Source organism: Hipposideros armiger, unplaced genomic scaffold (assembly GCF_001890085.2).
Source record: "Hipposideros armiger isolate ML-2016 unplaced genomic scaffold, ASM189008v1 scaffold_3, whole genome shotgun sequence".
In the NCBI taxonomy this organism is placed as follows: Eukaryota; Metazoa; Chordata; class Mammalia; order Chiroptera; family Hipposideridae; genus Hipposideros; species Hipposideros armiger.
Window position 1 is genome coordinate 293,504 of NW_017731353.1, and position 22,256 is coordinate 315,759.

Genomic DNA, 22,256 nt, shown 5'->3' on the forward strand with positions numbered 1-22,256 from the left:
AAGAGTGCAATGATGGTGCCAACTTGGGCCAGTGAAGCAACGTCCTCCACAACTAGACTGAAGAACAAAACGACAGCAACTTGTCTGTTTCCCTTTCCCCAATTCCCCAGCACTATTCCCATCCCCCTAATTCCCCAATAAAAAATCTTAAAAAAAAAAGAAAGAGGTGCATTTATATATGGAATAATATGTGAATGAATGTGGAATAATCTCTACAATATATTGTTAAAATGACCAAAGAAAAATGCAGAACACTAACACCAGTTTACTGTCATTTGTTTTTAAAAAGGGAGGCAATACAAATGTGTGTGTATATGGTACAGTCATCTCTTGGTATCCATGTAGGACTGGTTCCAGGACCCCCGGTGGATAGCAAAATTCACGGATGCTCAAGTACCTTATGTAAACTGGCGTAGTATTTGCATATGACCTTCGCACATCCCTAATACGATATAAGTGTTAATAGTTCTTCCACAAATTGTTTAGGGAATAATGACAAGAAAAAGTGTATATGTTCAGTACAGGTGCAACTATCACAGGCCTAACTACATAGCAAAAATGTCAGCAACAACGTAACATATTTTTCTGAATATTTTCAATCCACAGTTTGTTGAATCTGTAGATGCTAAACCTGGGGCTACAGAGGGCCAACTATGTATGTATGTATGTATGTATGTATATATGTATGTATGTAAGTGTGTGGGTCTATTCACATATAGCATATTCTTGCATATGCATATATGATCCCTGGAAAGATACTGAAGAAATTGGGCAACTGTTGTCTCTGGGAGAGGAATTAGAGGAGAGGAGAGAGGCTAAGCTTTCACAATATCCACACACTGTTATCTGAAAAATTCTTTTACACGAATAGGAGTTACATATCCAAAATATTTGCCAAGATGCTAATAAACAACATTTTATCCTAGTCATAACAAGGAGTCAGCATTCTGAAACAGAATCCACTATGGAGTTCACATTATGTGAATGAGTTCCTCTAGTGTGTTTAAAAGATGAAATTCTTTAAAGAATAAAAGAAAAGGGCAGGGAGGGAGGGATTACTCATTTACATCAGGGTGTGTTGTTCTATTGGGTTGTCAGAAAAGTCATGACGCATGTTTGTGGCAGATGACACTAGTTCATTTTTGGAAGTACTAGAGTCATTCGCATCTATGTTATTGCTATGTCATTTGACAGCTGACGGTTCTAGCTTCATTCTAAAAAAAAATTGAGCGATTTGGTTGAGTTTTGGAGATTTTACAACAAGTCGAAGATGGAAGACCAAACTGTGTATTTTTGCCATATTTTACTGTTTTACTTCCATAAAGGGAAGAACGCGCGTCAAGCTTGTGAAAAGTTGCACAAAGTTTATGGTGACAATGCTCTCTCTACAAGAACGTCTGTGTCAACGATGGTTCACAAAATTCCGTGCTGGTGATTTTGATCTCAACGACGCTCCTCGGTCAGGAGGGCCCACAGAGGTTGATGACAACAAAATAAAAGGCATTGATCAAGTCAAACCCACAGTACATGACATGAGAGATTGCAGAAACATTGAACATCCATCATTCAAGCATTCACGACCACCTGAAGAAGTTGGGATACGTAAGCAAGCCTGATATTTGGGTTCCACATGAACTTAAAGAAGTTCATTTGACGGCGTGTATTAACATCTGCAATATGCTCATTAAACGTGAGGAAAACGATCCTTTTTTGAAACGAATGATAACTGGTAATGAGAAGTGGATTGTTTACAACAATGTGGTGTGCAAACGGTCTTGGTCCAGACATGATGATTCGCCTCAAACAACATCAAAAGCAGACACTCATCAGAGGAAGGTTATGCTTTCAGTGTGGTGGGATTTTAAAGGTGTTGTGTTTTTCGAGCTCCTACCAAGGAACTATACAATCAATTCGAATGTATACTGTCGGCAATTGGACAGTTTGAACGAATCCATCATCCAGAAACGTCCAGAGATTGTTAATTGTCAAGGAGTTGTGTCCCATCGCGACAACGTGAAACCACACACAAGTTTGATTACCTGTCAAAAATTATTGGAGCTTGGATGGGGTGTGTTACCACACCCACAATACTCGCCTGACCTTGCGCCATCAGACTTCCACTGGTTTCGCTCTTCAAAACTCCTTGCGTGGTGTAGCATTCAATTCAGATGAGGCTGTAAATCAGCACCTTGTTCTGTTTTTTGCAAATCAAGACAGGTCCTTCTACGACTGAGGAATTATGAAGCTCACTGAAAGATGGCAAAAGGTTATCGAACAAAACGGGCAATGTATTGATTGATCTTTGTTCTTTATATAAAATGACCTTTGCAAAACAGACAAAATACTTCATAACTTTTCCGACAACCCAATAATTCTTCCTTTGGTGCAGCCTGCACCATGCTGTGGTGCTATAAATGGTTTGGGATTTCAAGTGTTGCAAGAATTACTAAACTAAGAGGTGCTCTCATTATGTAATCTTTATCTGTGTGAGCTTGCCTTTATTGCTTGCTTGCTTTTTCTTAAAGTCGCACATGCTCATTTTAGAAACTCTGAAAGTACAAGTATAAAGAGGATGGAAATGAATTACCCAGAAACTTGCCGGCCAGAGATAACCACTATTAATACTTCGGCGTTTTTCTTCCAACTTTTCTTCTACTCTTTAAGTTTGTTTTGATTTTACATAGCTGAGATTAGATGTATTATTTTGTATCCTCGACAATTTTCCTTCTTCTTTTTTTTTTTTTAAAGAAATTTTACTGGGGAACAGTGTGTTTTTCCAGGACCCATCAGCTCCAAGTGAAGTGGTTGTTTCAATCTAGTTGTAGAGGGCGCAGTTCCTTGGCCCGTGTGGGAATCGAACCGGCAACCCTGGTGTTATGAGCCTGCCCACCTGAGCTAACCAGCCATCCCCAATTTTCCTTTATAATATTAAATCAAAGTTATTTATCTTGTAATTAAAAACTCTTGGTAAACACAGCTTATCATGGCTGAAGAGCATTCCATATCTGAGATGACTGTTCTCCTTTTAATCTGTTATGGTAGCAAATCGGATTGATTGGGATGTTTTATTGCTAAACTAACCTTATACTCCTAGAATAAAACCAATTTGGGAATGCTACATTCTTTTAATAAATGCTGAATTCAGTTTGTTAATAATTCGTTTCAGATATTTGCATCCATATTAGATTGGTCTGAGAATTTTGTCTAGTATGGTCTTTATCAGGGTTTGGTAACAAGATTATGACCACCTCTTAAAGTGAATTGGATACTGTACCCTCTTTTTCCTATTGTTTGGAACAGCTGATATAATAAGACTGGAGTCATTTCTTCCTTAAGCGTTTGGTAGAACCAGCCAGTGAAGTCATCTGGGCCTGAGTTTTCTTTGTGGGAAGGTTTTTAATTACAAACTCAATTTTTCAAAATAGTTATGGCAATATTCAAGTTTTCTATTTCTTCTTGTGTCAATTTCAATAAGTTGTTCTTTTCTAGCACTCTTTTTGTTTCCCTTTTCATCTACATTTTCACAATTTTTGGTATGGAATTTTTTCCAAATGATCTTGTACTATCTGTTTAATGACTGCAGGAACTGTAGTGTACCTCCTTTTTATTGCTGTTACTATTTGTGTTTCTGTCAGTTTGTTTCTCATGTTTTTGATCCATTTCATTAGAGGTTTAGCAAGTTTATTAGTCATTTCAAAGAACAAACATTTGGTTTTGATGTTCTCAAATCTTCTATTTCATTAATTTTTGCTCTTATCTTTATTGCTTCCTTCTTTTTATTCTCTTTAGGTTTCTGTTTTCTAATTTCTTGAGCTAAATGCTCAGCTTATTACTTTTTGGCCTTTCATCTTTTGTAATACATGAATTTAAATGCTGTAAAATTTTCTTTAAATATTGCAGCCTTCAAATTCAAATGATATCAGGACAAAATTGGTCCTAGGTGTTGATCTCACCTCTTTTGGTTCAATCTTCTCCCAGGCAGCAGCCATTATTTTCTATCTTGTGTTCTCTGATGACTTTAGGATGATGACTTGTATATTTTCAATCAGCTTTTTAAGTTACCTTCAGTGGGAGAATTTGTTCAAATTACTTAGTCTGTCTTTACCAAAAGGTGATGCCCTGCATAGTTTCCCAAGATAGGGATGCTACACAGATATTACATATATAGATATTATGAACATTTAATGACTATCATACACAAATCTTTATTGCATTTTAGGTTTCTTGATACTTCCAGGTACATTATATTAACCTTCATTATAGTCATTTGAATATGCCTATTTTCCTGTATTCTCCCCAGCAATGAGGACTCTTTGAAATACCTGGCTTGTTTGACAGGTGAGAAATATTACATTGTTGCTTTAAAATGTTTTTATCTTAAATCGTTGATAGGGATAAACATTTTTACAAACGCTTACTACTTATTTGAATTTTGTGGACCATTTAAGATACTCCAGATTATTTTTATTTCTTTGTATATTTGTATAAGATACTTATAACTGGCTACAGACTGTGGGGACACCAACCTTCTGCCTTTGAGAATTTGCTGATAAAGGCAAAAGCGCACTGCACCTTCCTGGTGAATTCTGCACAGGCCTCTCCAAAAGAGGCTGCCAGGGGCCCTGCCCTCAGAGCAGCAGCCTGGTCTTGCACAGAGGGTCAGTGGCATGACTAGAAAATTGCCATTCACTCATTCAACCTATACTCACCGAGCGCCTGCCTATAGTGGGTGATAAGTAAGTTAATTGAATTAGTGAAGGGCAAGCTGGTATAGATCAGGGACACCCTCACAGGCCTGACAATCTAGTGGGGCAAACAGACATCACACAATCATTGAGAAAAATATATAAACAGAAACATATGCAACGAATAAAAAGTAGTATGCTCTATGACAGAATACAGTGGGGAACTCAAATAAGGGATGCGTCAGGTGTAGGCGAGGGAGGACAGAGGGATCACAGACGGCCTCTTTGAAAATGTGACATATGAACTGAGACGAAGGATGAGAAACAGTTAACCAGAGTGGGGGAAAGAGTGTTCCACACAGAAGAAACGGCCTGTGGAAAGCCCTGAAGCCGGAATGAGCACGGAGAGCCGGGCACCATCATCTGTTTTCACAGGTCACCTGCCCCCGAAGTCAATGCGAGTATAGAGGAGAGGAATGGCGAAGACTCGGAAACTCTCAAGAGAGAATGAAAAGGAACGAACTGAAGTTTTAAAGAAGCTTACAGCACAGCATTAGGACCCACGACACTGACTCCTGCTGACAGTATGTAAATGGTCAGAATTTTCTAAAACTTGATGTCTGAACAGTGATACGGACACGGCTAGTTGCTTTATATACAAAACAGCCTTTGCCTCAGAAAGGACCTCCTATTTCTAAGCTGTTTCCAGGGCTGTTCCTAACTTAGGAAGACACCGTTTAACAGAAAAATATTAACCACAGAGAGCTGAACAGGGTGCAGACTCTCCACCAGAAAGCAGGAAATCAGTCATTCCACTCTGGGATACACTTTCGGCACAAAAGCTGAGTGACGTCTGCCTTGCAAAGTAGTCGCTTCAAACCTGCCCAGGGAAGCCAGACCAGTGTCCCCAAACACATGACTCCTAAGCACGTCTGTCACGGACAAAGCGGGCATGGAGCCGGCAGGCCGACGTACTGTTCTCGCGGACCAGGCAGAACTCCCAGGCGCTCTGGCTCTCCAAAGTGCTGTCCAGGTCCACGGCGACATTGGGCTCGCTCTGCTTCTCCAGGCGGTACTGAGGGCCTGGAAGATCAAAGGGGCAGGAGGAGGGGAGGAAGTCTGAAACAGTGAACTTAACATCGAAAAAAAAACACCACATATTGGCGAAAAGCTGGTAAAGCATTAGGAAAATGCTGAGGTCTGTCTCGAGAGTCCAGCTATCCAAGATGGAAAAGTCTGGGGGATTTTTCCCACAAGGTTTAAAACACTTGTCTGTTCTGTTATCAGGTCTGTCTTCGCTCAGTTCTCCCCCAAAAACAAGGTGAGCGCTGACGGCTTTTGAGTCAGACTGGCCTGGAGTCACAACGTGGCTCCACGGTTTCTCAGATATGAGAATCTGTTTCCGAATAAGGAACGTAGGAATACTTATAACCTTGAAGGATTATTGTGAACAGTAGAGGTGATATCCTCTAAGTATAAGGAAATAAGTACCCATTATTAATAATCATCATAATGAATAATCAATTATAAGAGGAATAAGGTGTGCTTAGAATTCTAATACGATGACAGCAAAAAAAAAATTTTTTTTTAAATCAGGGGAGGCGAAATAGTAAATCTCAGGTTTCTGGGTTACGGTGATAGAAGGCCTGTGGGTGCTGTCCATGTTTTTGTTGAAACATTTATGGAAACACAGGCACAGATTCAATAACCCTGGACACCAGGAACCCCAGCTATCCTGCGTCACACAGAGGGCTGAGCTTCATAAAACACTGGGGCATTTTATACATTTATTCATGTATTTCCTTGTCAAGTCAAATGACACTCTTGTTCTCAGATAACACCTAACGGGTCCAATGATCAGATTCAAAGGACTGCTACTGTTGTTAATGGTTACTGAAAAGATTAGAGGTGTAAGAAACTGTCTAATTTTTTTGACTATGTAAGGCGTGTTTGGTGAGACAGGAGAGGGTCTGAGGAAAGAATCAGGCCTCCCCAGGCTCGCTCTTAGGCGGAACATGTATTTTTAGATATATTTGTTCTTCAGCCGTTATCAACTTATATCCAGTACTTTTCTTCCTCCATCAGTCTGAGGCATTTCACTCATTGCAAGTCATTCTCCTCTCCCATAGGCTGTTCATTTGTAGCACTGCAGTTTCATGATATATTTGATCTCTTCTCTAATTGGTATTTCATCGGCTCGCCTGACAGTTCTCAGGGTTCTTACGTACATTCAGCCCCCTTTACAATACTTATCGCTTTTAAACCTTTACTAAGTAAACGATGCTCAACACACACACACGACTATGTATTTAAGCAGATACATGCTCCGAAGTCTACACAATTCTTAAAAGCTCTAATACACTGTATCTGCATAGAAGCCATTGTCGTTCAATGCTATACACAGTTAAATTTCATTTCAAAAATATCAAGCAAATAAAAGCATGAAAATGCAGGTGATTCTGAGTCTCCACAACCTGTTTGTTACCTGTCAGTGACCGCATTTGTCCAATTACCAGGCATGTTTACTGCCAATCACTGCATGCCTACACAGACACTGGTGGAAGTAACCACAGAAAAATCATGGCCAGCTGAACTTTAAGAAAACTTAGCTGGTGAGGGATTCCTGGGCACCTTTTCCTTTCCTCCCTCCCCCCTCCCTGACGTCCACCCACCTTTAGCAGCTGTGGGCACCTTCGGCCCACTGGAGTGAAGGGAGTTATCCTCGAACCTGGAGAGCTGCTTTCTAAGACACTGGCCTGCTGTACGAGCTCTAACTGACTCACCACCAGTAACTCCCGGCAACACTGTGTGTAACGCACTGACATCCACTTCTATGAATTTACAGTGAAATCTGGGCACAAAGTTGAGCTACAATAATCCATTTTTTTTTATGAGGGCCAAAACTTGGGAACAACCTAGATCTAACAAAATATTGTGAAATACCATGAAAATATTAAAAGTGATGCTGCAAAAATATTTACTTTTACAAAACATGTTTATAATATGCTATTTTATGAAGATAGCAAATTATAACACAATACATGCAGGATGACTGCAATGATGAAAAATATATGTAAAGTCATGGTGGGGGGTGGGGAGACGGGAAGGTTATTTACAAAATGTGAATAGTGGTTATACTGGATAGTGGGATATTGAGTGTTTTTATTTTTCCTTAGTGTTAGTCTGCATTTTTCACATTTCCTATAATAAATAAATGCTACTTTTATCATTTAAAACACATCATATATACTTATAAACCCTCCGATTTCTTACTATGCCATTTTTCTGAGGATACTGTAATTACCACACACTGTAGCATTTCCACCAGGTCTTTCATATACAATAATTTAATCAACACCAGACAGTACCTGTTTATGCAGATAAACTCATCTTAAGGAACTCTGCAGCCTGGCAAGTTTCCTGAGTGCAGTGTACAGGGCTCTGGGCTTCCCGGGCTGCCTGCCTGCCTGGCAGCTGGCCTGTAAGTAGCCACCCCTTTCCTGACCAGGGAGCCGACGCCTGGCTGCACCAGGCTGTACTTCAGGCTGGTCTCCTTTGAATACTTGTCTCTTCCAGTCACTGCGGCTGCCTGGGAAACACACCTGAGGGAAATCAGGGGAAGGAGGGAGTCCTAGAAAAGGTCCTTTCTCCCTGAACACAAGTCCCTGCACCCCTCTCAGAGCCATAAATGCCATCATTCAAGATGGACTTTCCTGTCTCTTGGGTCTTGCAGATACTTCTATTAAAATAGTTTGTTTCCTGAAAGTAGCTTAAGGATTTTCTTCTTGAAGCCTAAAATGATGATGATTCTCATTTACTGAATGACCATTACATGCCAAGCACTCTACATATGCTACCTTATTGAGTTGTCACAGCAGCTCTAAAAGGCAGATATTGTTATCCCCATTTGCCAGAGTGGGACCCTGGAGGCTGGCAGGGTGAAGTGACTCGCCCGAGATCACAAAGGTAGGAAGTAGAAACGGAGAAATGAAACCCAAGGGTCTTAGGCTTTTCGAAAGCCTGTGCGTTTTGAAACTTTCTTCCTCTTGCAAACTATAAATTACTGACCAATTATAAAGAGGCCATAGTTTATACCATAAGTATAGATTTTTGTAGATTTGTGGATTCACTGGGTTCTGAATCACTTAACTTGTGGTTTCTATAAATTCAAAATGAAAATCATCTGAAATAATTTAATGAAATCCACACACACTAGATAGCCCAAGCTACAGCTGTATCCGGGTCCTTATGAAAACAGGATCACCTGAGCTTCCCATCTGTCTAGGAAGGCTCTCTCCCTGTCTTACTTCAAGGTGTGCCTACGTATGCCCCATTTTGTCAGTAACTGAAATTCTGAGTGTCACCTGCTCTGGGGAGTCCCTGCTTTTCCATAAAAGCTAAAGCCCAACTTGGAACCCACTTCTGAACTTCGCAGAGGACTCATGGGTTTTACCTTTGGGGAAGGTAGGGTGGTTAAACTGTCCATAAGACTCGAGATCTAAACTTAAGAGGAAAACTGTCTCTTACAAATATCAATTTCTCTCCTAATTCTTGCCGGAACACTGGATAAGTTAGCATACACGGAAAGACTACTTCACACATTTTCCCCTGAAAAAGCCAGACTGATAACTTCAGGCCATACTGTGTAATGAGAGGCAGGGTATGGATGAGAAGCAATAGAGTGTGATGCTAACGGGCATGGGGCCAGGTTGTCTCGGTCCAGTCCTGGCTGAGCAACTTAGCCGTCTGACTTTGGGCCAAATTACTTAACCTCTCTCAGTTTCTTCATCTGTAGAATGGGGATAATAATAGCACCTACCTCATAGGCCTGTCTGAGTCAATGAGTGAACAGCTGTAAAGCAGTTAGAACAGTGTCTGATACATTAATCGTGTTATTTAAGTGTCAGCTATCACCGTTCGTCGTCATCAGACTGTAGCAATACTAAGAGAGCATAATATAGCATAACACAGCTTACTATGTGCCAGGTACTGTGCTAGGCCTTTTATATAGATCATCTCATTTACTCTCACCCTAGGACATAAAGAGTATGAATTCCCTTTTATGGAAGAAGAAACTGTGACTTACAGAGAGGCTAAGTGACTTGCTCGATGCCCCGCAGGAAGCAGCGGAACCAGGATTCGTACCCAGGGCTGCCCAGGCCTGCAATTTTCACATACGAACCACAGTACCTCACTCATAACAAGTTCTTCACCTTGATGGTCTGTTGACGATAATCAAGTTATGACAACCCAGACCTATTACCTATTAAACGAGTTCCTATCAAGTGCTCATTTAATTTTGGGGCAGCTGAATGGGAGGAAAGAAAACGTAGCAGCCAAAACCATTAAAAAAAAAAACAAGCTGTGAGGTCAGTTTCTATTAATATACTTCTGCCAAAGAAATTATTCTATAAAATATAAAGGCTCTTTCACGCTGAACACGACATAGTCCTCAAGGCAACATCTACCCTTTGGAAAGAGGTTTTAAAATGTCACAGCTGTGCATGAAGCCACAAGCCCTGCACTTCACAGTGGAGGGGAACACAGAAGGAAGATTCTGGGAAGCAGTTACTCTGCAGCGACAAGAAAATCTGTTTGGGCATTCCAATGATGTATTTATTGCAGTAATACCATGTCGCCAAATGGTCTAGGGACAAAATACTGCTCTGGCACTTTGGGAGGGTTCCAAGTTATAATACTCTGGCAGGGTTTTTATGGGATTTTGTAAACCTGAGGCAAACATCTCAGCACATACGCGCCAAAGAAAATCTGTAATTATCTGTTGGGTACATACGTGCTGGTCCCGCTTCCTCCATCCCTTTAATCCTTGACTGAAACATAGAAGGTTTCAGTATGCAGCTCCTCAAGGGCTGGGAGCCAGCTGAGAGCTGACATCCAACGGGAGGTAAGAGCAGAAGCCCAAAGACAGAAAGGCCACACCGTCGCCTCGATCGTTCTGCATCTTATTTCTAATAAGACCTGCGGGAGTAACTTCCTTCAGACCTCGGTAGCTGGCAAAGCTGTACGTCCTCGGAGCAACCGGCTTACTCTTCTGTATTTTTAGACAGTTTAACATAAATCTTATAACTGATACTGTGTCCCTTTCTCCTTTGCCCACTAGGAAGATCGGCACTGAACAGGGGACCCGACGGAGGTGACAGGACACGCATTTCTGTTGTCATTTGTCCTCTGCACCTTTATTTCCCATTTCCCCCTCATGCAGTTGCATGTGTTTGTTATCCTACTGTACTAATGTATGTGTTCCACGTGCTTCCTGGATTGCGCTGGGATATAAATGAATTAGCCTACCATTATGACTGCTGAGCATCAGGACAAGTCGGGGGAGCGAACGATGAAGCCCAAGGCTGAACACTTTCACGGATACACCTTCAGGTCAACTATTTTCTATTCACCAGCTTAACCAGATGCTTTAATCTGGAAGCGCTTCTCGTAGCCAGAAACAGGTTAAGTGGGAGCAAATGAGAAAGAGGCAAGGCTGGGTTTTGAGCAGGAAAAGTCCTGGTGTTTGCAGCCTCCGGGGGAGTGACGCTGCTAGATGCCTTCTGGGGAAGTTACTTAATCTCTGTGTATTTTCTCCTCTGTAAATCGAGGGTAACAGGACTTCCCACAGAAAGTTGCTGTGAGGACTGAGACACTCCTCGACACCCACAGCAAAGTGCTCAGTGGCGGCGGCTATTTTTGCTAGAACAGGCGGGGACAGAAACCATGCAGTGAGGTGCAGGCAGGTCCCAGCCTGAGTCACAACACTAACAGTGCCATTAAGGGGACGTACACAGTGGCAGGGATGCTGGCATCAATGCAGAGATCCAAGTAGGGGTGTAGGGTGGGAGAGGGTGGTATCTAATTTAAACAAGCTTGCTTTTAAGCTCCAGGCGGCATTTCAGATCAGAGACTTGTTCGGCAGCCAGGGTTCCTAGTTCCCTAGCTTTTCAGGTCCTGCAAATATAGTCTAAAAATAATGAGAGCTATCAGAACCCACAGAACAAACCATGGCAGCACAGATGTCAAAGGATATTCATTCATACATCCATTTAACAAACAGATTTTGAACATAAACAATGTCCCAGACACAGAGAGGACTAATCAATGATTCCTGTCCTCAACAGGCTGGGGAGGTGGCAAGACACACATGAGCAGATAAACTATCGAAGAGCCAATCAGTGCTCTTCCCTGGGTCAGGACAAGCTGCTGTGGGAACACAGAAGAGGGGACGATGAACCCCCCCTTCTTTGAGGCGGAAACAGCTGACGGACTTGGAGCCAGGAGAAAAGGAGAAAGCGCATTCCTAGAGGAAACAGCATGTGCAAAGGCAAGGAGCTACTGAAAAGCCCACGGGCCCAAGGGAAATTCAGCGTGGACAAGGCCTAGGCTCCGTGGGGGCCCGAGCGGAAGCTGGGGTTGGGATGCTTGGCCCAGGCTGTTGGTCAAGGTTTGGATTCTCTCTTATAAACAACCGATGCTCACAGAACAGGGGAGTGACATAATCAGCCTTATATTTTGGTACGAGTCTTCTGGTGGCACTGTTGACAATGGGCTGGAGGACACTGGTGGCAGGGAGACCCATTCCAGGCAAACTGTGCCAAGCCTTGTCTGCTGTACGGCAGGGCCGGCTGCATCCCTTGCTCCTCCCTGAGCCAAAGTCATCACTGACAAGCTAACGCTGTCAGTATCGGAGCTCAGACCTAACATCAGCTTTCTAAAATGTGAGCGTTTAGTGTCTGTCCTGTCGCTTATAACTCTTCCTCTAGGGGCGGCTGTAATCATTTCCTGCTTGATCTTCATAGAAGCACTGAACTATATTCAAGTGATAACCACTGTACTTTAGACCCCCTCTGAGGCTCAGACGGGATCATTTGGAATTTAAATAATAAAAAAGGAACAAGCTGACATGACAATAAAAGGTCACACTTTAGCCTCTTCTGAGCCAATACACAATTTGTTCTCAGTGAAACAGCTGAATATAATCGAATTAAATACAATGCCTATTACAAAAGAAGAAAGACTAAGGCTGTTCCAATAAACCAATTCTCCTGCCTAGTTAAACTGCAAAACCTTCAGGAAAGGTTTTGAAAGCATGACCCATCAGTTCTAATTTTTAAAACTTATCCTTTCAGTCAAGACTAGAAAAAGGCCCATTCCAACTTTTATCTTTACTACAAAGTGCTGTTATCTTGGCTTGATGTCAGGAGCTCTATCTCTCTTTCTGCTGACAAGCAGAGACGAGAAAGATAAGATTGGAAACGAATCTCACTTCTCTGAGTAAATAAATAATCAATACTCATCTAAATGTAAATGAGAAGCTAGCCCCCTCTGATAACAGCGCTCTTATCAGAGAGCCAATTTTCTGTAGACATTTGGCCTCAACCAAATCACCATCATTCAGCCCCAGCCTAATGGCAAAAAATCGTAACTAAATTGAACCGATCACCAGAGATCAACTAAGTTCGGCCTTGGCCACTTCAGGTTCAAATGTTTGGGAATGCAATTTTGCCCCCATTAACTTTCAATAGCAATGAAGAGCAGACTGGCCAAGGGGCCAGTATGTGCAATAAACAAACCCCAGGAAGAGGGCGGGCTGGAGGACAGGAGTGGTGGGTTTTAGTGTTTAAACGCCATAACCAGCAAACACCAAAACTGTGAAGGGAAGGTCCCTACTATGGGGTGGGAAGAAAGCAGTCTTTTCCTCTTATCAAAGGCTTGGCTTAAAACTGAGAAGACATTTAGTTTGCCTGACCGTGATGGTTCAAGTTTATTAAAACTAATGTAAACAAATAAAGAAAAAAAGAGAGATATTAAAAAGCTACTGCAGCTAAAAATAACTTAAGGTTCAAATGATCAATTTCCTCCAACTAATTTGTATCAGGCTTACATCTGACCCAGCAGGGCTGCACTGACCTGATTTTACTGAAATAAGACGCCGTCTACAAGACAAATCACTTTAAAACCACTGCACTGGGGTTTCCATTTCTTTGCTGCAAGACTCAATTCACGGCTGATGAGAGTATTGGGGAAATTATGACTATTATTGATAGGACAGCAAAACCACTTTTACACAGTCGTCCTCAAGTCGACAGAAAGCTTGCACTGGCCCATTAATGAAGGTGTCAGTTCGAATCAGAAATTAAAGAGAAAGGCTGGGAAAGGCCTAATTTTTAGAGCACGTTAAGGACGCCGGGCACAGACACAGCAGCTATTCATCCTCTTAAGAGTAACAAAGCCCAAATAAGGATCAACTGAGTAGCAGGCTGCTCTGCCTGCAATTAGGGAAAGGAAAGGCTTTTTTTGCCTGGCTGTGGAGTTCCTAGGCCCTCACCATGATCTGCTCCAAATCTTTATTAGCCAAAGGAGGTCACGTCTGGTGTGAGGCAGAACTACTCAAAGCTTTACCACCTTTCCTCCTGCTGAGTATCCAATCCTAGAAGGTGGCCATGTGGTGGTTAGAGCGTGGGTTTTGGAGTAAAAAAGACTTGGATTAAAATCTTGGCTCTTTTACAAGCTATGTGACACTGGGCAAGTTAGGTGACCTAAACCTGCGTGGAGTAATTGCGGAGATTACGTGTAATGTAATAAACACTCAGTAAATGTCGGTTGTTATACGGCTATGAAAATTTAACAAAATCACCAATGTGTCCTTTTTGGAAACAACAGTGACCTACAATGAGGTCTTTCCTGGCCCTTAACAAAGCACTTTCCATGCATTAGCTCTCTGAATCATAAAACTCTATGAGGTAGGCCCTATTTTAATTCACATTTCACAGAGGAGGAAAAAAAAAATGTGGAGGGGTCAAGTCAGGGGCCCAAGGTGAGGCCAGGAGAAGCAGCCAGGTGTGTGATTCTGCAGCCTGAGCTTTTCACCACACTCCTGGGCTGTATTTCAGAAAGAGCATTCCATAATCTTCTTGATCTCTGGGTGGAAAAAAAAAAGAAACTGCACGGCTGAGATGATTTATCAGTTCAGAAAGGAGTACAGACGTTGGGTGGGAGGCTAGGAGGGAGAGAAAGGGGGTGGTTGGTCTTGAGGGGTCAAAACCGAGGGCTGCCCGACCCTTACAGCAAGTCCCTATCTGATGAGCATTTAATATGAGCACCAGTGGCTTGCCCTGAGTTTTTCCGGCGGGAGGGGGACTTTTTTCTAAGTTAAATGATTTACAGAGTTACTGCCTCAATCCACAGTTCTGAAAGTGTGATTTCTTTAGGGTTTAACTATACCCATTTCTAGTCCTGTTACAACTTTTTTATTGCGATAGAAAACATTTACTGGAAATATGTTACTGCTATTACCAGGTCATAAAATAAAAAGAAAAATAGTTTATGTATTGCCATCATTTCCAATCATCAATCAGAAAGTGCCAAGAGGAGGAAAGAAAAGGGCGTACAGCTGAGATTTCCTTCTTTGTGTAGGAGAAAATGCAGGAGCCTCATAATTCTTGAGAACAAATTTCTTCTTGAATACCCAGCCTCACAGACGGGCTCCTGGGAGGGGGAGGAAGGCACACCTTTTGGCATCTCCCTCCTCCCTGCCGCCTGGCCTGAGTCCCCATCAGAATCAAGGGCTCTTTCATCCCAGCTTCCCGGGGGCCTTGCTTCTCTCAGTGCCCTGAGCTTGCTGGATTAGAAGCACTTCTGTCTATTTCTCATTGTTTTGCCCCCGCCCTCTCCAATCAGGGCGCTCTTTGAAGATGGGGGACGGAGGTTTCTTTTCAAAAGCCAGCTCTGCAGTCCCAGAGTGCTAGCACAGCAACAGGCTTTGTAGGTGCTCACTAGCCTTTGTTAAACAGAACGACTTCAACACGGTGGTGGCATTTCAAATTGAACAACCTTGACCGAACAAAGGAATCGACCCCAAGAAACATTATTCCATGTGCACAGTGACGTATGTTAAAAGGTGTTCACTGCAGCACTGTTTTAATATCAAAAAATTGCACGCCATCTACATATTCTCCAGTAGGAAACTATTAAGTAAATTATGGTATGTATGTACACTGAGATGTTATGCAGCTGTTAAAAAAATACACAGAATGTCTGGAGTTTGCTCCAGTTTAATAAAGTAAAACCCAGCTCTATGTGCATTTATACGTGTGAGTACTCATTTGTTGAATACACACACCAACGGCATCTGAAAGGATATGAGCCAAACTGTTCTCACCGTGACTCGGTTAACTAGAATTAACTCTGGGGGTAGGATGGCGTAGTAGCAAAGATGGAGGGTTTTGCTTTTTACTTAATAGACTTCAATCTTATTTGGATTTTTGATAGTGGGCATATACTGGCATTGTGTCATTAAAAATCCAACGAAAAAAAATGAGGTTGAACCATTTTAGAGGTGATTCCAGCTGGAGTTTAGATTAGGGACTGTGGCCTCTGGCTCCTCACAGATACTGGGGGCTCAGCAGCAGCTGGGGAGACACCTAAGCAGTGGAGCCAGGAACTAAAATGGCACAGAGCCTGCTCAGGGGCTCCCGTGGTCCAGGCAAACCAGGGGCTGGGTCACAGAGACTTCCAGAGCTGCTCAAAGGAGCAAGGCAGCAAAGGCGAGGAGGACTGAAGCATCCGAGGCTGGGCTGCTGGTGCCCAGAGGCCGTTTGGAGATGCCATGGTTGCAGTCCACAGGTCACAGTGCCCACCTGCTGCTCCATCACCCCAGTGTGACAACTGTACCTGTCCCGTCCTCATGGGTTGTAGACAGGCTGCTCAACCTCCCTCTAGGGCAGTCCTGATGCCTCCACTCAGGCTTTGAGGCAGAGGTGGTGTGTCAGGAGTCCATCCCTGCGGCCTGGGGTAGGGAGGTCTAGATTGGACCTCTTCCCTAAACTCAGTATTGTGGGTGGTGGTGGTGGTAGTGGGGTGTGTGTGTTGTTCTATGGAGTGCCCTGCCACCTCTGCTGACCCCAACACATTTGGACGGTATGGTATAATGGCTATAAGCCAGAATGCTAGGGTCTGAATTCCCAGCTTCACCACTTAATAGCTGTGTGACCCTGGGCAAGTCACTTAACCTTTCTGTGCCTTACTTTCCCATCTGTAAAAGAGGGATAATAACAGCGCCTACCTCTTAGAGTTGTTCCAAGGATTCAATTAGTCATATGCCTGGGCTGTTGCTTCTGCTTTCCAAGCAGCGCTTTCAGCAGGGAGGGTGAGTTTCTAGTTCTCCAGTAGAGGCCAGAATCTCTAGAACTGGTCTCATTTCCCTCCCCTCACCACCTAATGACACAGTAATCCAGAAATGTCCTCCAACGATGCCGTTTCAACCCTCTGTACCTCTGCTCACACTACTCCCTCTGTCTGGGAGAATCTCCGCTCTACTTCATTCTCTAGAGCTGTTCTCTCCTACTCAAGGAGCTGAAACTCTGCTCAGGAGCTCCTGACTTCTCTGTGCACCCCACACCGACGGCTCTCTGCTGGGCCTGCCTCTTGTACTAGCTGCATGCGAGCTGAGGGAGGGAAGCACATTTCATATCTTCGCATTCCTACGACGGCCACAGCACAAGGAGGTGTGTTTAGTGAATATTCGGTGACCACACGAAGCCCAGGCTGCCTGGCTACCTACCACCCTGACGACTTCCTCCTCCAAAGCAGACTCGAAGCTCCATCTCCACCCGACTCCAAATGTCCCCACTTTAGAGGCTCCAAACAGTGCTTCAGCTCTACCTGGGTTTCCTGGGGGTGGACGGAGCTCGTGGGGACACTTCGTGGGGACACGCTGAGACACTTTGCTGCTTTGGACGCTCGCTGGCTGGGAAATGGAAGGCTACCACCGCCAGGAGCCAGCCCTGCCTGCGGTCGGCGTGGTGCCCTCCCCCAGGCCTGCCTTCTCGTGCCACAGCGACCTGTTCCAATGTGCTTCCTCCCAGAGTTCTCTGAGCTACAGCACACAGGCCTAAACGGAACCTGCTCAACATCAGAGCAAGAAGCGGTAAAGCATGGACAACCCAAAACTTCAAAACTTGGAGAAGGCTGTGAGCCCTGGACAGGAGCCGCTTCCACACCATCTCAGGCAGAGAACGCTGAAGGGGACACACATTTCACTACCATGCGGAATGCAAACAGCCTGTCATGAACCTGCCATGAAAGCACTTCCCTTCCAAGGAAAGAGGCCTGATATTACTTGTAAAAGAGAAATATTTTTGTCCTCCTTCAAATCCAGATATTACTGGTTAGAAAGGATGGAAGCCGTTACCACTGTCCCTCAGTATCCAATTTTTCAACCCAATCTGGTTCTCTTAACTTGAGTCACGGTGACATTACCAAATTTTACATACAGTTATCTGTTGCTCTGTAAAGAAATACAGATGGCTTTTGTGAAAATAAACAGTCATTTATTTTAAACAATTGTAAAATAGTTTATGGAAACCAGTGGGGTAATGCATTCAAATAAATGCCAGAACTGGCTGATGGGGAGCTAGGGAGCTAAATCACGCGGCTGAGGAATTCAGCTGTGGGGAACACACAGTAAATCCAGAGTGACAGAATTTCCCGTGACGGCAAAGGTTTCTGACATCCAGTCCAGTCCTCAAAAACCACAGCAGTTCAAACCCATTTTCCTTAACACGGCCTTGACAGCCAGTGAAATTAGTGAATTTAGTCACAAGCACCTAAGGACAGAAAAACAAAAGGAATAAACAAAAAGGAGACTTCATTTGTCTGCAGCCTTTTCTGAGCTGTATAAAAGGGGGACTCTAACCCGAGTCGATGCAGAGCAAGCTGGGGCCACATGGTTTCAATCATCAGACTTGGTTATGATGCACTGGAATCCGAGGACTTCCATTCAAATCTGCTTATGCCAGAGACAGGCTTGGATAAACGGCACCCTCTCCGAATCTCAGCCTCCTCCTCTGTCAAATGAGGATGAGTTATATGCACCTGACAGGCTGCTCAGCAAGTTCAGTGAGGCACCAGGAGTGACAGCTGGGTGCCAGTGGCCCTGGGTGAGACTGCAGGGCCCCTGGGACTTCCCTCTACTCTCCCAGGAAGTGCCACTGACAATGAACGGCTTGGGTCCACCTTGGCAGGAGCGGAGTGAACCCCAAGCACATGTTTGCTTTAAATTTTACAAGACAAACTAATTATTTTTCACTTTTATTTACTTTTCACTAAGTTTAAATCCTTGAGGGGTACAGCATCACATGGATTCTGTGTTCCAATAGCCTTAGCAGGAAGGCTGCTTCGGAATTTGGCACGAACCACGCTCCTGTTTCCATGAGCACGAGTTACCTTTCCCCAGGTTACTCTGGTTTGGTTCGGTTTGCCACCAGGAGCCACTGTGCTGTTCTTGGCCTTGTACATACAAGTGCATGTCCTGCCCAGATAGAATTCAGTTTCATCTTGAGCATAAACACCTTCAGTTTAAGAAGAGCTGTGTGCCCTCTCTGGTCCCGGAGACCCCACAGACAGCCAGCACAATGGCCTTGGACCTGGACCACAGCCTTCCGGACATATTTGTCGTTTTAGAAGTCCCGTTCTAGCAGGCGTCCACAGGCCCCAAGATGGCGGAAAGAGGAAGGCAAGGCCTCAACTATAAACCGCTCAACCTTTCCTTCTCCTTGTAACTGGGTTTCCAGTGACGCCATTGGGTCTCCCGATGAATTAACTCAGTTGTTCATCAAACATTAAGGGAACCCACCACGTGCCACGCCTGTACTAGGCACTGCAGATGCAAAGATGATGAAGACTGACGCTGGCCTCTAGGGAGTCAGCACAAGGCACTCCCAAGAGTGGGCCACTTCTCAGCTTTCTTCCTGCTTGTTGATATGAAGTCAGCTCCCAGTTCCGTAGATTCTACCCACTTAACAAGTCTCCCTTGCATCGCTTATCATCCAGCCCACAGTCATGGTCTCCCAACCTGTCTCGTGGCTTCCAGCCACCCATTCTTCATCCTATTGTCACCACTGGTGCTCTCTGGAGTCAAACTCTAAAGGTTATTATTTATTGCTTAAATTCCTTTCACAACTTCCCCACGGCCACCTCCTCTCCAGACCTTCTATCCACCGTAATTTCTTGTCCACCTATGTCCTCTGTGATCAGCCTAATGGGTGTCCTCACTGCTCAGTGCGTACACTGCATGGTTTCCTCCATGTCACCGCCGGCTCCTCCAGTTGGTCAAAACCACAACCCCTTTATGGTTCCTCTCAGTCCCTTTAGCCTCCGTCACACTTGGCAGCTGCGTTTCTTCCTCGGGCCTCCCCCAGCCTCAGGCCCTACCTGATTCCCAGGCTGACTCGCTTCCTTTCCCCACCCTAGGGGAAGTTTCACCACTTAGCATTCCCCTCACCTGCAGGCTCTGCTCCAAAGCAAGAGGATTTCTGAATTTCAGGCCAACCACATTCCAGGCTTCCTTTCTTTTAATCTGGCCTTGGCTTTCTGTCTCCTTCATGCCCCTGCCCCTGCCCAGCCCCCTGCCCCCAGGCCTGGTGTCCTGCTAGGTTCTCAGAGTGACACCCTGAAAATCCTGCCCACCCCGGTATGCCATCCACCTGCCTCAGTCTCCTCGTACATAAATTATACATTTAATTTATCTGAATCCACCTACACTTGCTTGATAAAAAGGAGGGGGAAATTGAGGGGAGACTTGATCAAGAGAACAAATTTAAGCAGCTTGGAGAATTCCACCTGCCATGACTCGCGGTGACTCAATGAACCCCAAGAGAGTGAGCGAGAGGCAGGAAGTCTTATTCATCTTTCCAGCTATGGAACTTGGTAAATGTCTGATGAGTGACTCATGATTAATTGGGTGGATGGCGGTGTCTCGGCTTTCTAGCTCCTCTTACAGTCTTTCTGTACCAAGTTTGGTTTTAGCATTTAAGATATGTATTTTTAGTTTTCATCTGTTCTAATGCTAGAGAAAAATGCTAGCTGTGTTGGATTTAATGAGAAAAACCATAGTCTGTTGGCCTCTGATGAGCATTTTTAAGGGATTTTTTTCCTAGAAATTAATTTTGACAATGGATTTTTGCTCACTTGTTGCCTTCGTGACCTGCCGGTCAGGACACGGCTCTCTCTACTGCTGTCCCTTGGATGCTGAGCCTCATCTGCTTCCCTGGTCCTTGCTGCCAGGAATTATCGTTCCTCCTCAGTCTGTGGGGTCCTCGGGTGTCAAATGCCCATCTGTCCTGCTTCCTGTTTTGGGTGCTGAGACCCTTCAGAGACTGGCTCCACCTGCCAAATCAGCCAGCTCCTCTCTGTCCATCTTCCTTCTAACCACCACTGTACCAGCTAGGGCTGTGTTTCGAGTCAGGACGCAAACCTCCGTTAGTGGTTTTCTTATTGCCAGTACCCTGCGTGGCCCCGTAACAGCCATTTGGGCTCCTGCCTCAATACCGTCCACTAGATTGGTAAGCGCTTAATGGCAGGATTCAAACCCCAGCTCCATCAAGCCTTACGACCTTGGGAAATTAGCTCAGTGCTCTAAGCATTGTTTTCTTATCTCCAAGTTGGGGGATGACGCTGATTTTTAACTCATGAGGTTGTTTTACAGATTTAAATGAGATAACACATGTAAAGCACTTAGTTTAGCACATAATATAGTACTCAATAAATAGCAATTATTTATCACAATTTTGCACATTTTACCATGTTTAACTCTGAATCTATCAAACAGAGATAAGACGCTAAATGATACATCTTGTTTCATTTGAAGCCCATTGCGGCTTATAACGTAAGATGTTAAAACACGCTTCTCCTTGCGCTAAGCACACAAAACAAAAAGGTAAAAGGAATGGCAAGAACGGTCGCAGAGGAGGCAGAGGAGCTGTGTCTGCCAGCCATTTTCCTTTCCGGGAGTTTTCCCTCTGGTTAGATCTATTATCTGGGAGCTGGGCTGCCCTGCTGCTTTCCATTTGCCTTGCTAATAACAGTAAATCCAGCAGCTTCCACTGCAGCTCCTGTCTCCTTCAGCTGACTCTGAGGCCAATCAGCATTTCCTCCTGCTAATGTCAGATGTTCACTGGGAAGTCCTGCTGAAGAGAGAATTTATGACACAAGTTTCCCCAGCTTTTAACCCTTCTGCACATCGAGCCCCAGATGTAGAGTGTTCCAGAGAATGCTAGGTCATTCCTACATGTACACACCTATGTTCTTGCTGACGCTTTGCTGCTCTGACAAGGGGCCTCAGACCCCTGGAAAAGCTCAAATGAGCAGCTGGGCAGACAGATGCACACATTCTGGGCCGCCATCTAATGTGGGCTAAATTTGAGCTGGGTTCCTTAGCAGCTAGTCTCTGCTGAACCATGACTCAAAGCAGTCCACTCATAAAAAAGTGTTATATCACAAAATTGTGAGTATGACTGGGTCTCGTAACAGTGAAACCGAAGGGAGGGGACAGAAGTAACACTTATTAAGAAAATAATAAGGCTAAGTGCCTGGTGTTTGACATGGATTTCTGTTTAATTCTTACAAGAAGGCTATGAAGAAGATATTATTATTCTCATTTATAGATGAGGAAACTGAAGTTTAGACAGGCCAAGAAAGTCACCAAAGAGCTAGAACGAGTAACAGGAGCAAGACTGGAACCCGGGAGGTTTCTAGAGCCCAGATATTAAGCTCCAAAGATAAGGC

General features: G+C 44.1%; 1 protein-coding gene across 6 annotated transcripts in view; it reads right to left on the minus strand.

The window, feature by feature from the left end:
• Positions 1–22,256, minus strand: part of MAPKAP1 (MAPK associated protein 1) — a 233,048-nt gene that overhangs the window by 54,734 nt on the left and 156,058 nt on the right. For 5 of the 6 annotated variants that reach the window (XM_019636231.1, XM_019636254.1, XM_019636223.1 and 2 more), the window contains one exon: positions 5,661–5,768. The exons of the other annotated variant lie outside the window; for it this stretch is intronic. In XM_019636231.1, coding sequence (XP_019491776.1) covers positions 5,661–5,768 — 108 coding nt within the window. The remainder of the gene's footprint in view (positions 1–5,660; positions 5,769–22,256) is intronic. 6 annotated transcript variants of the gene reach the window in all.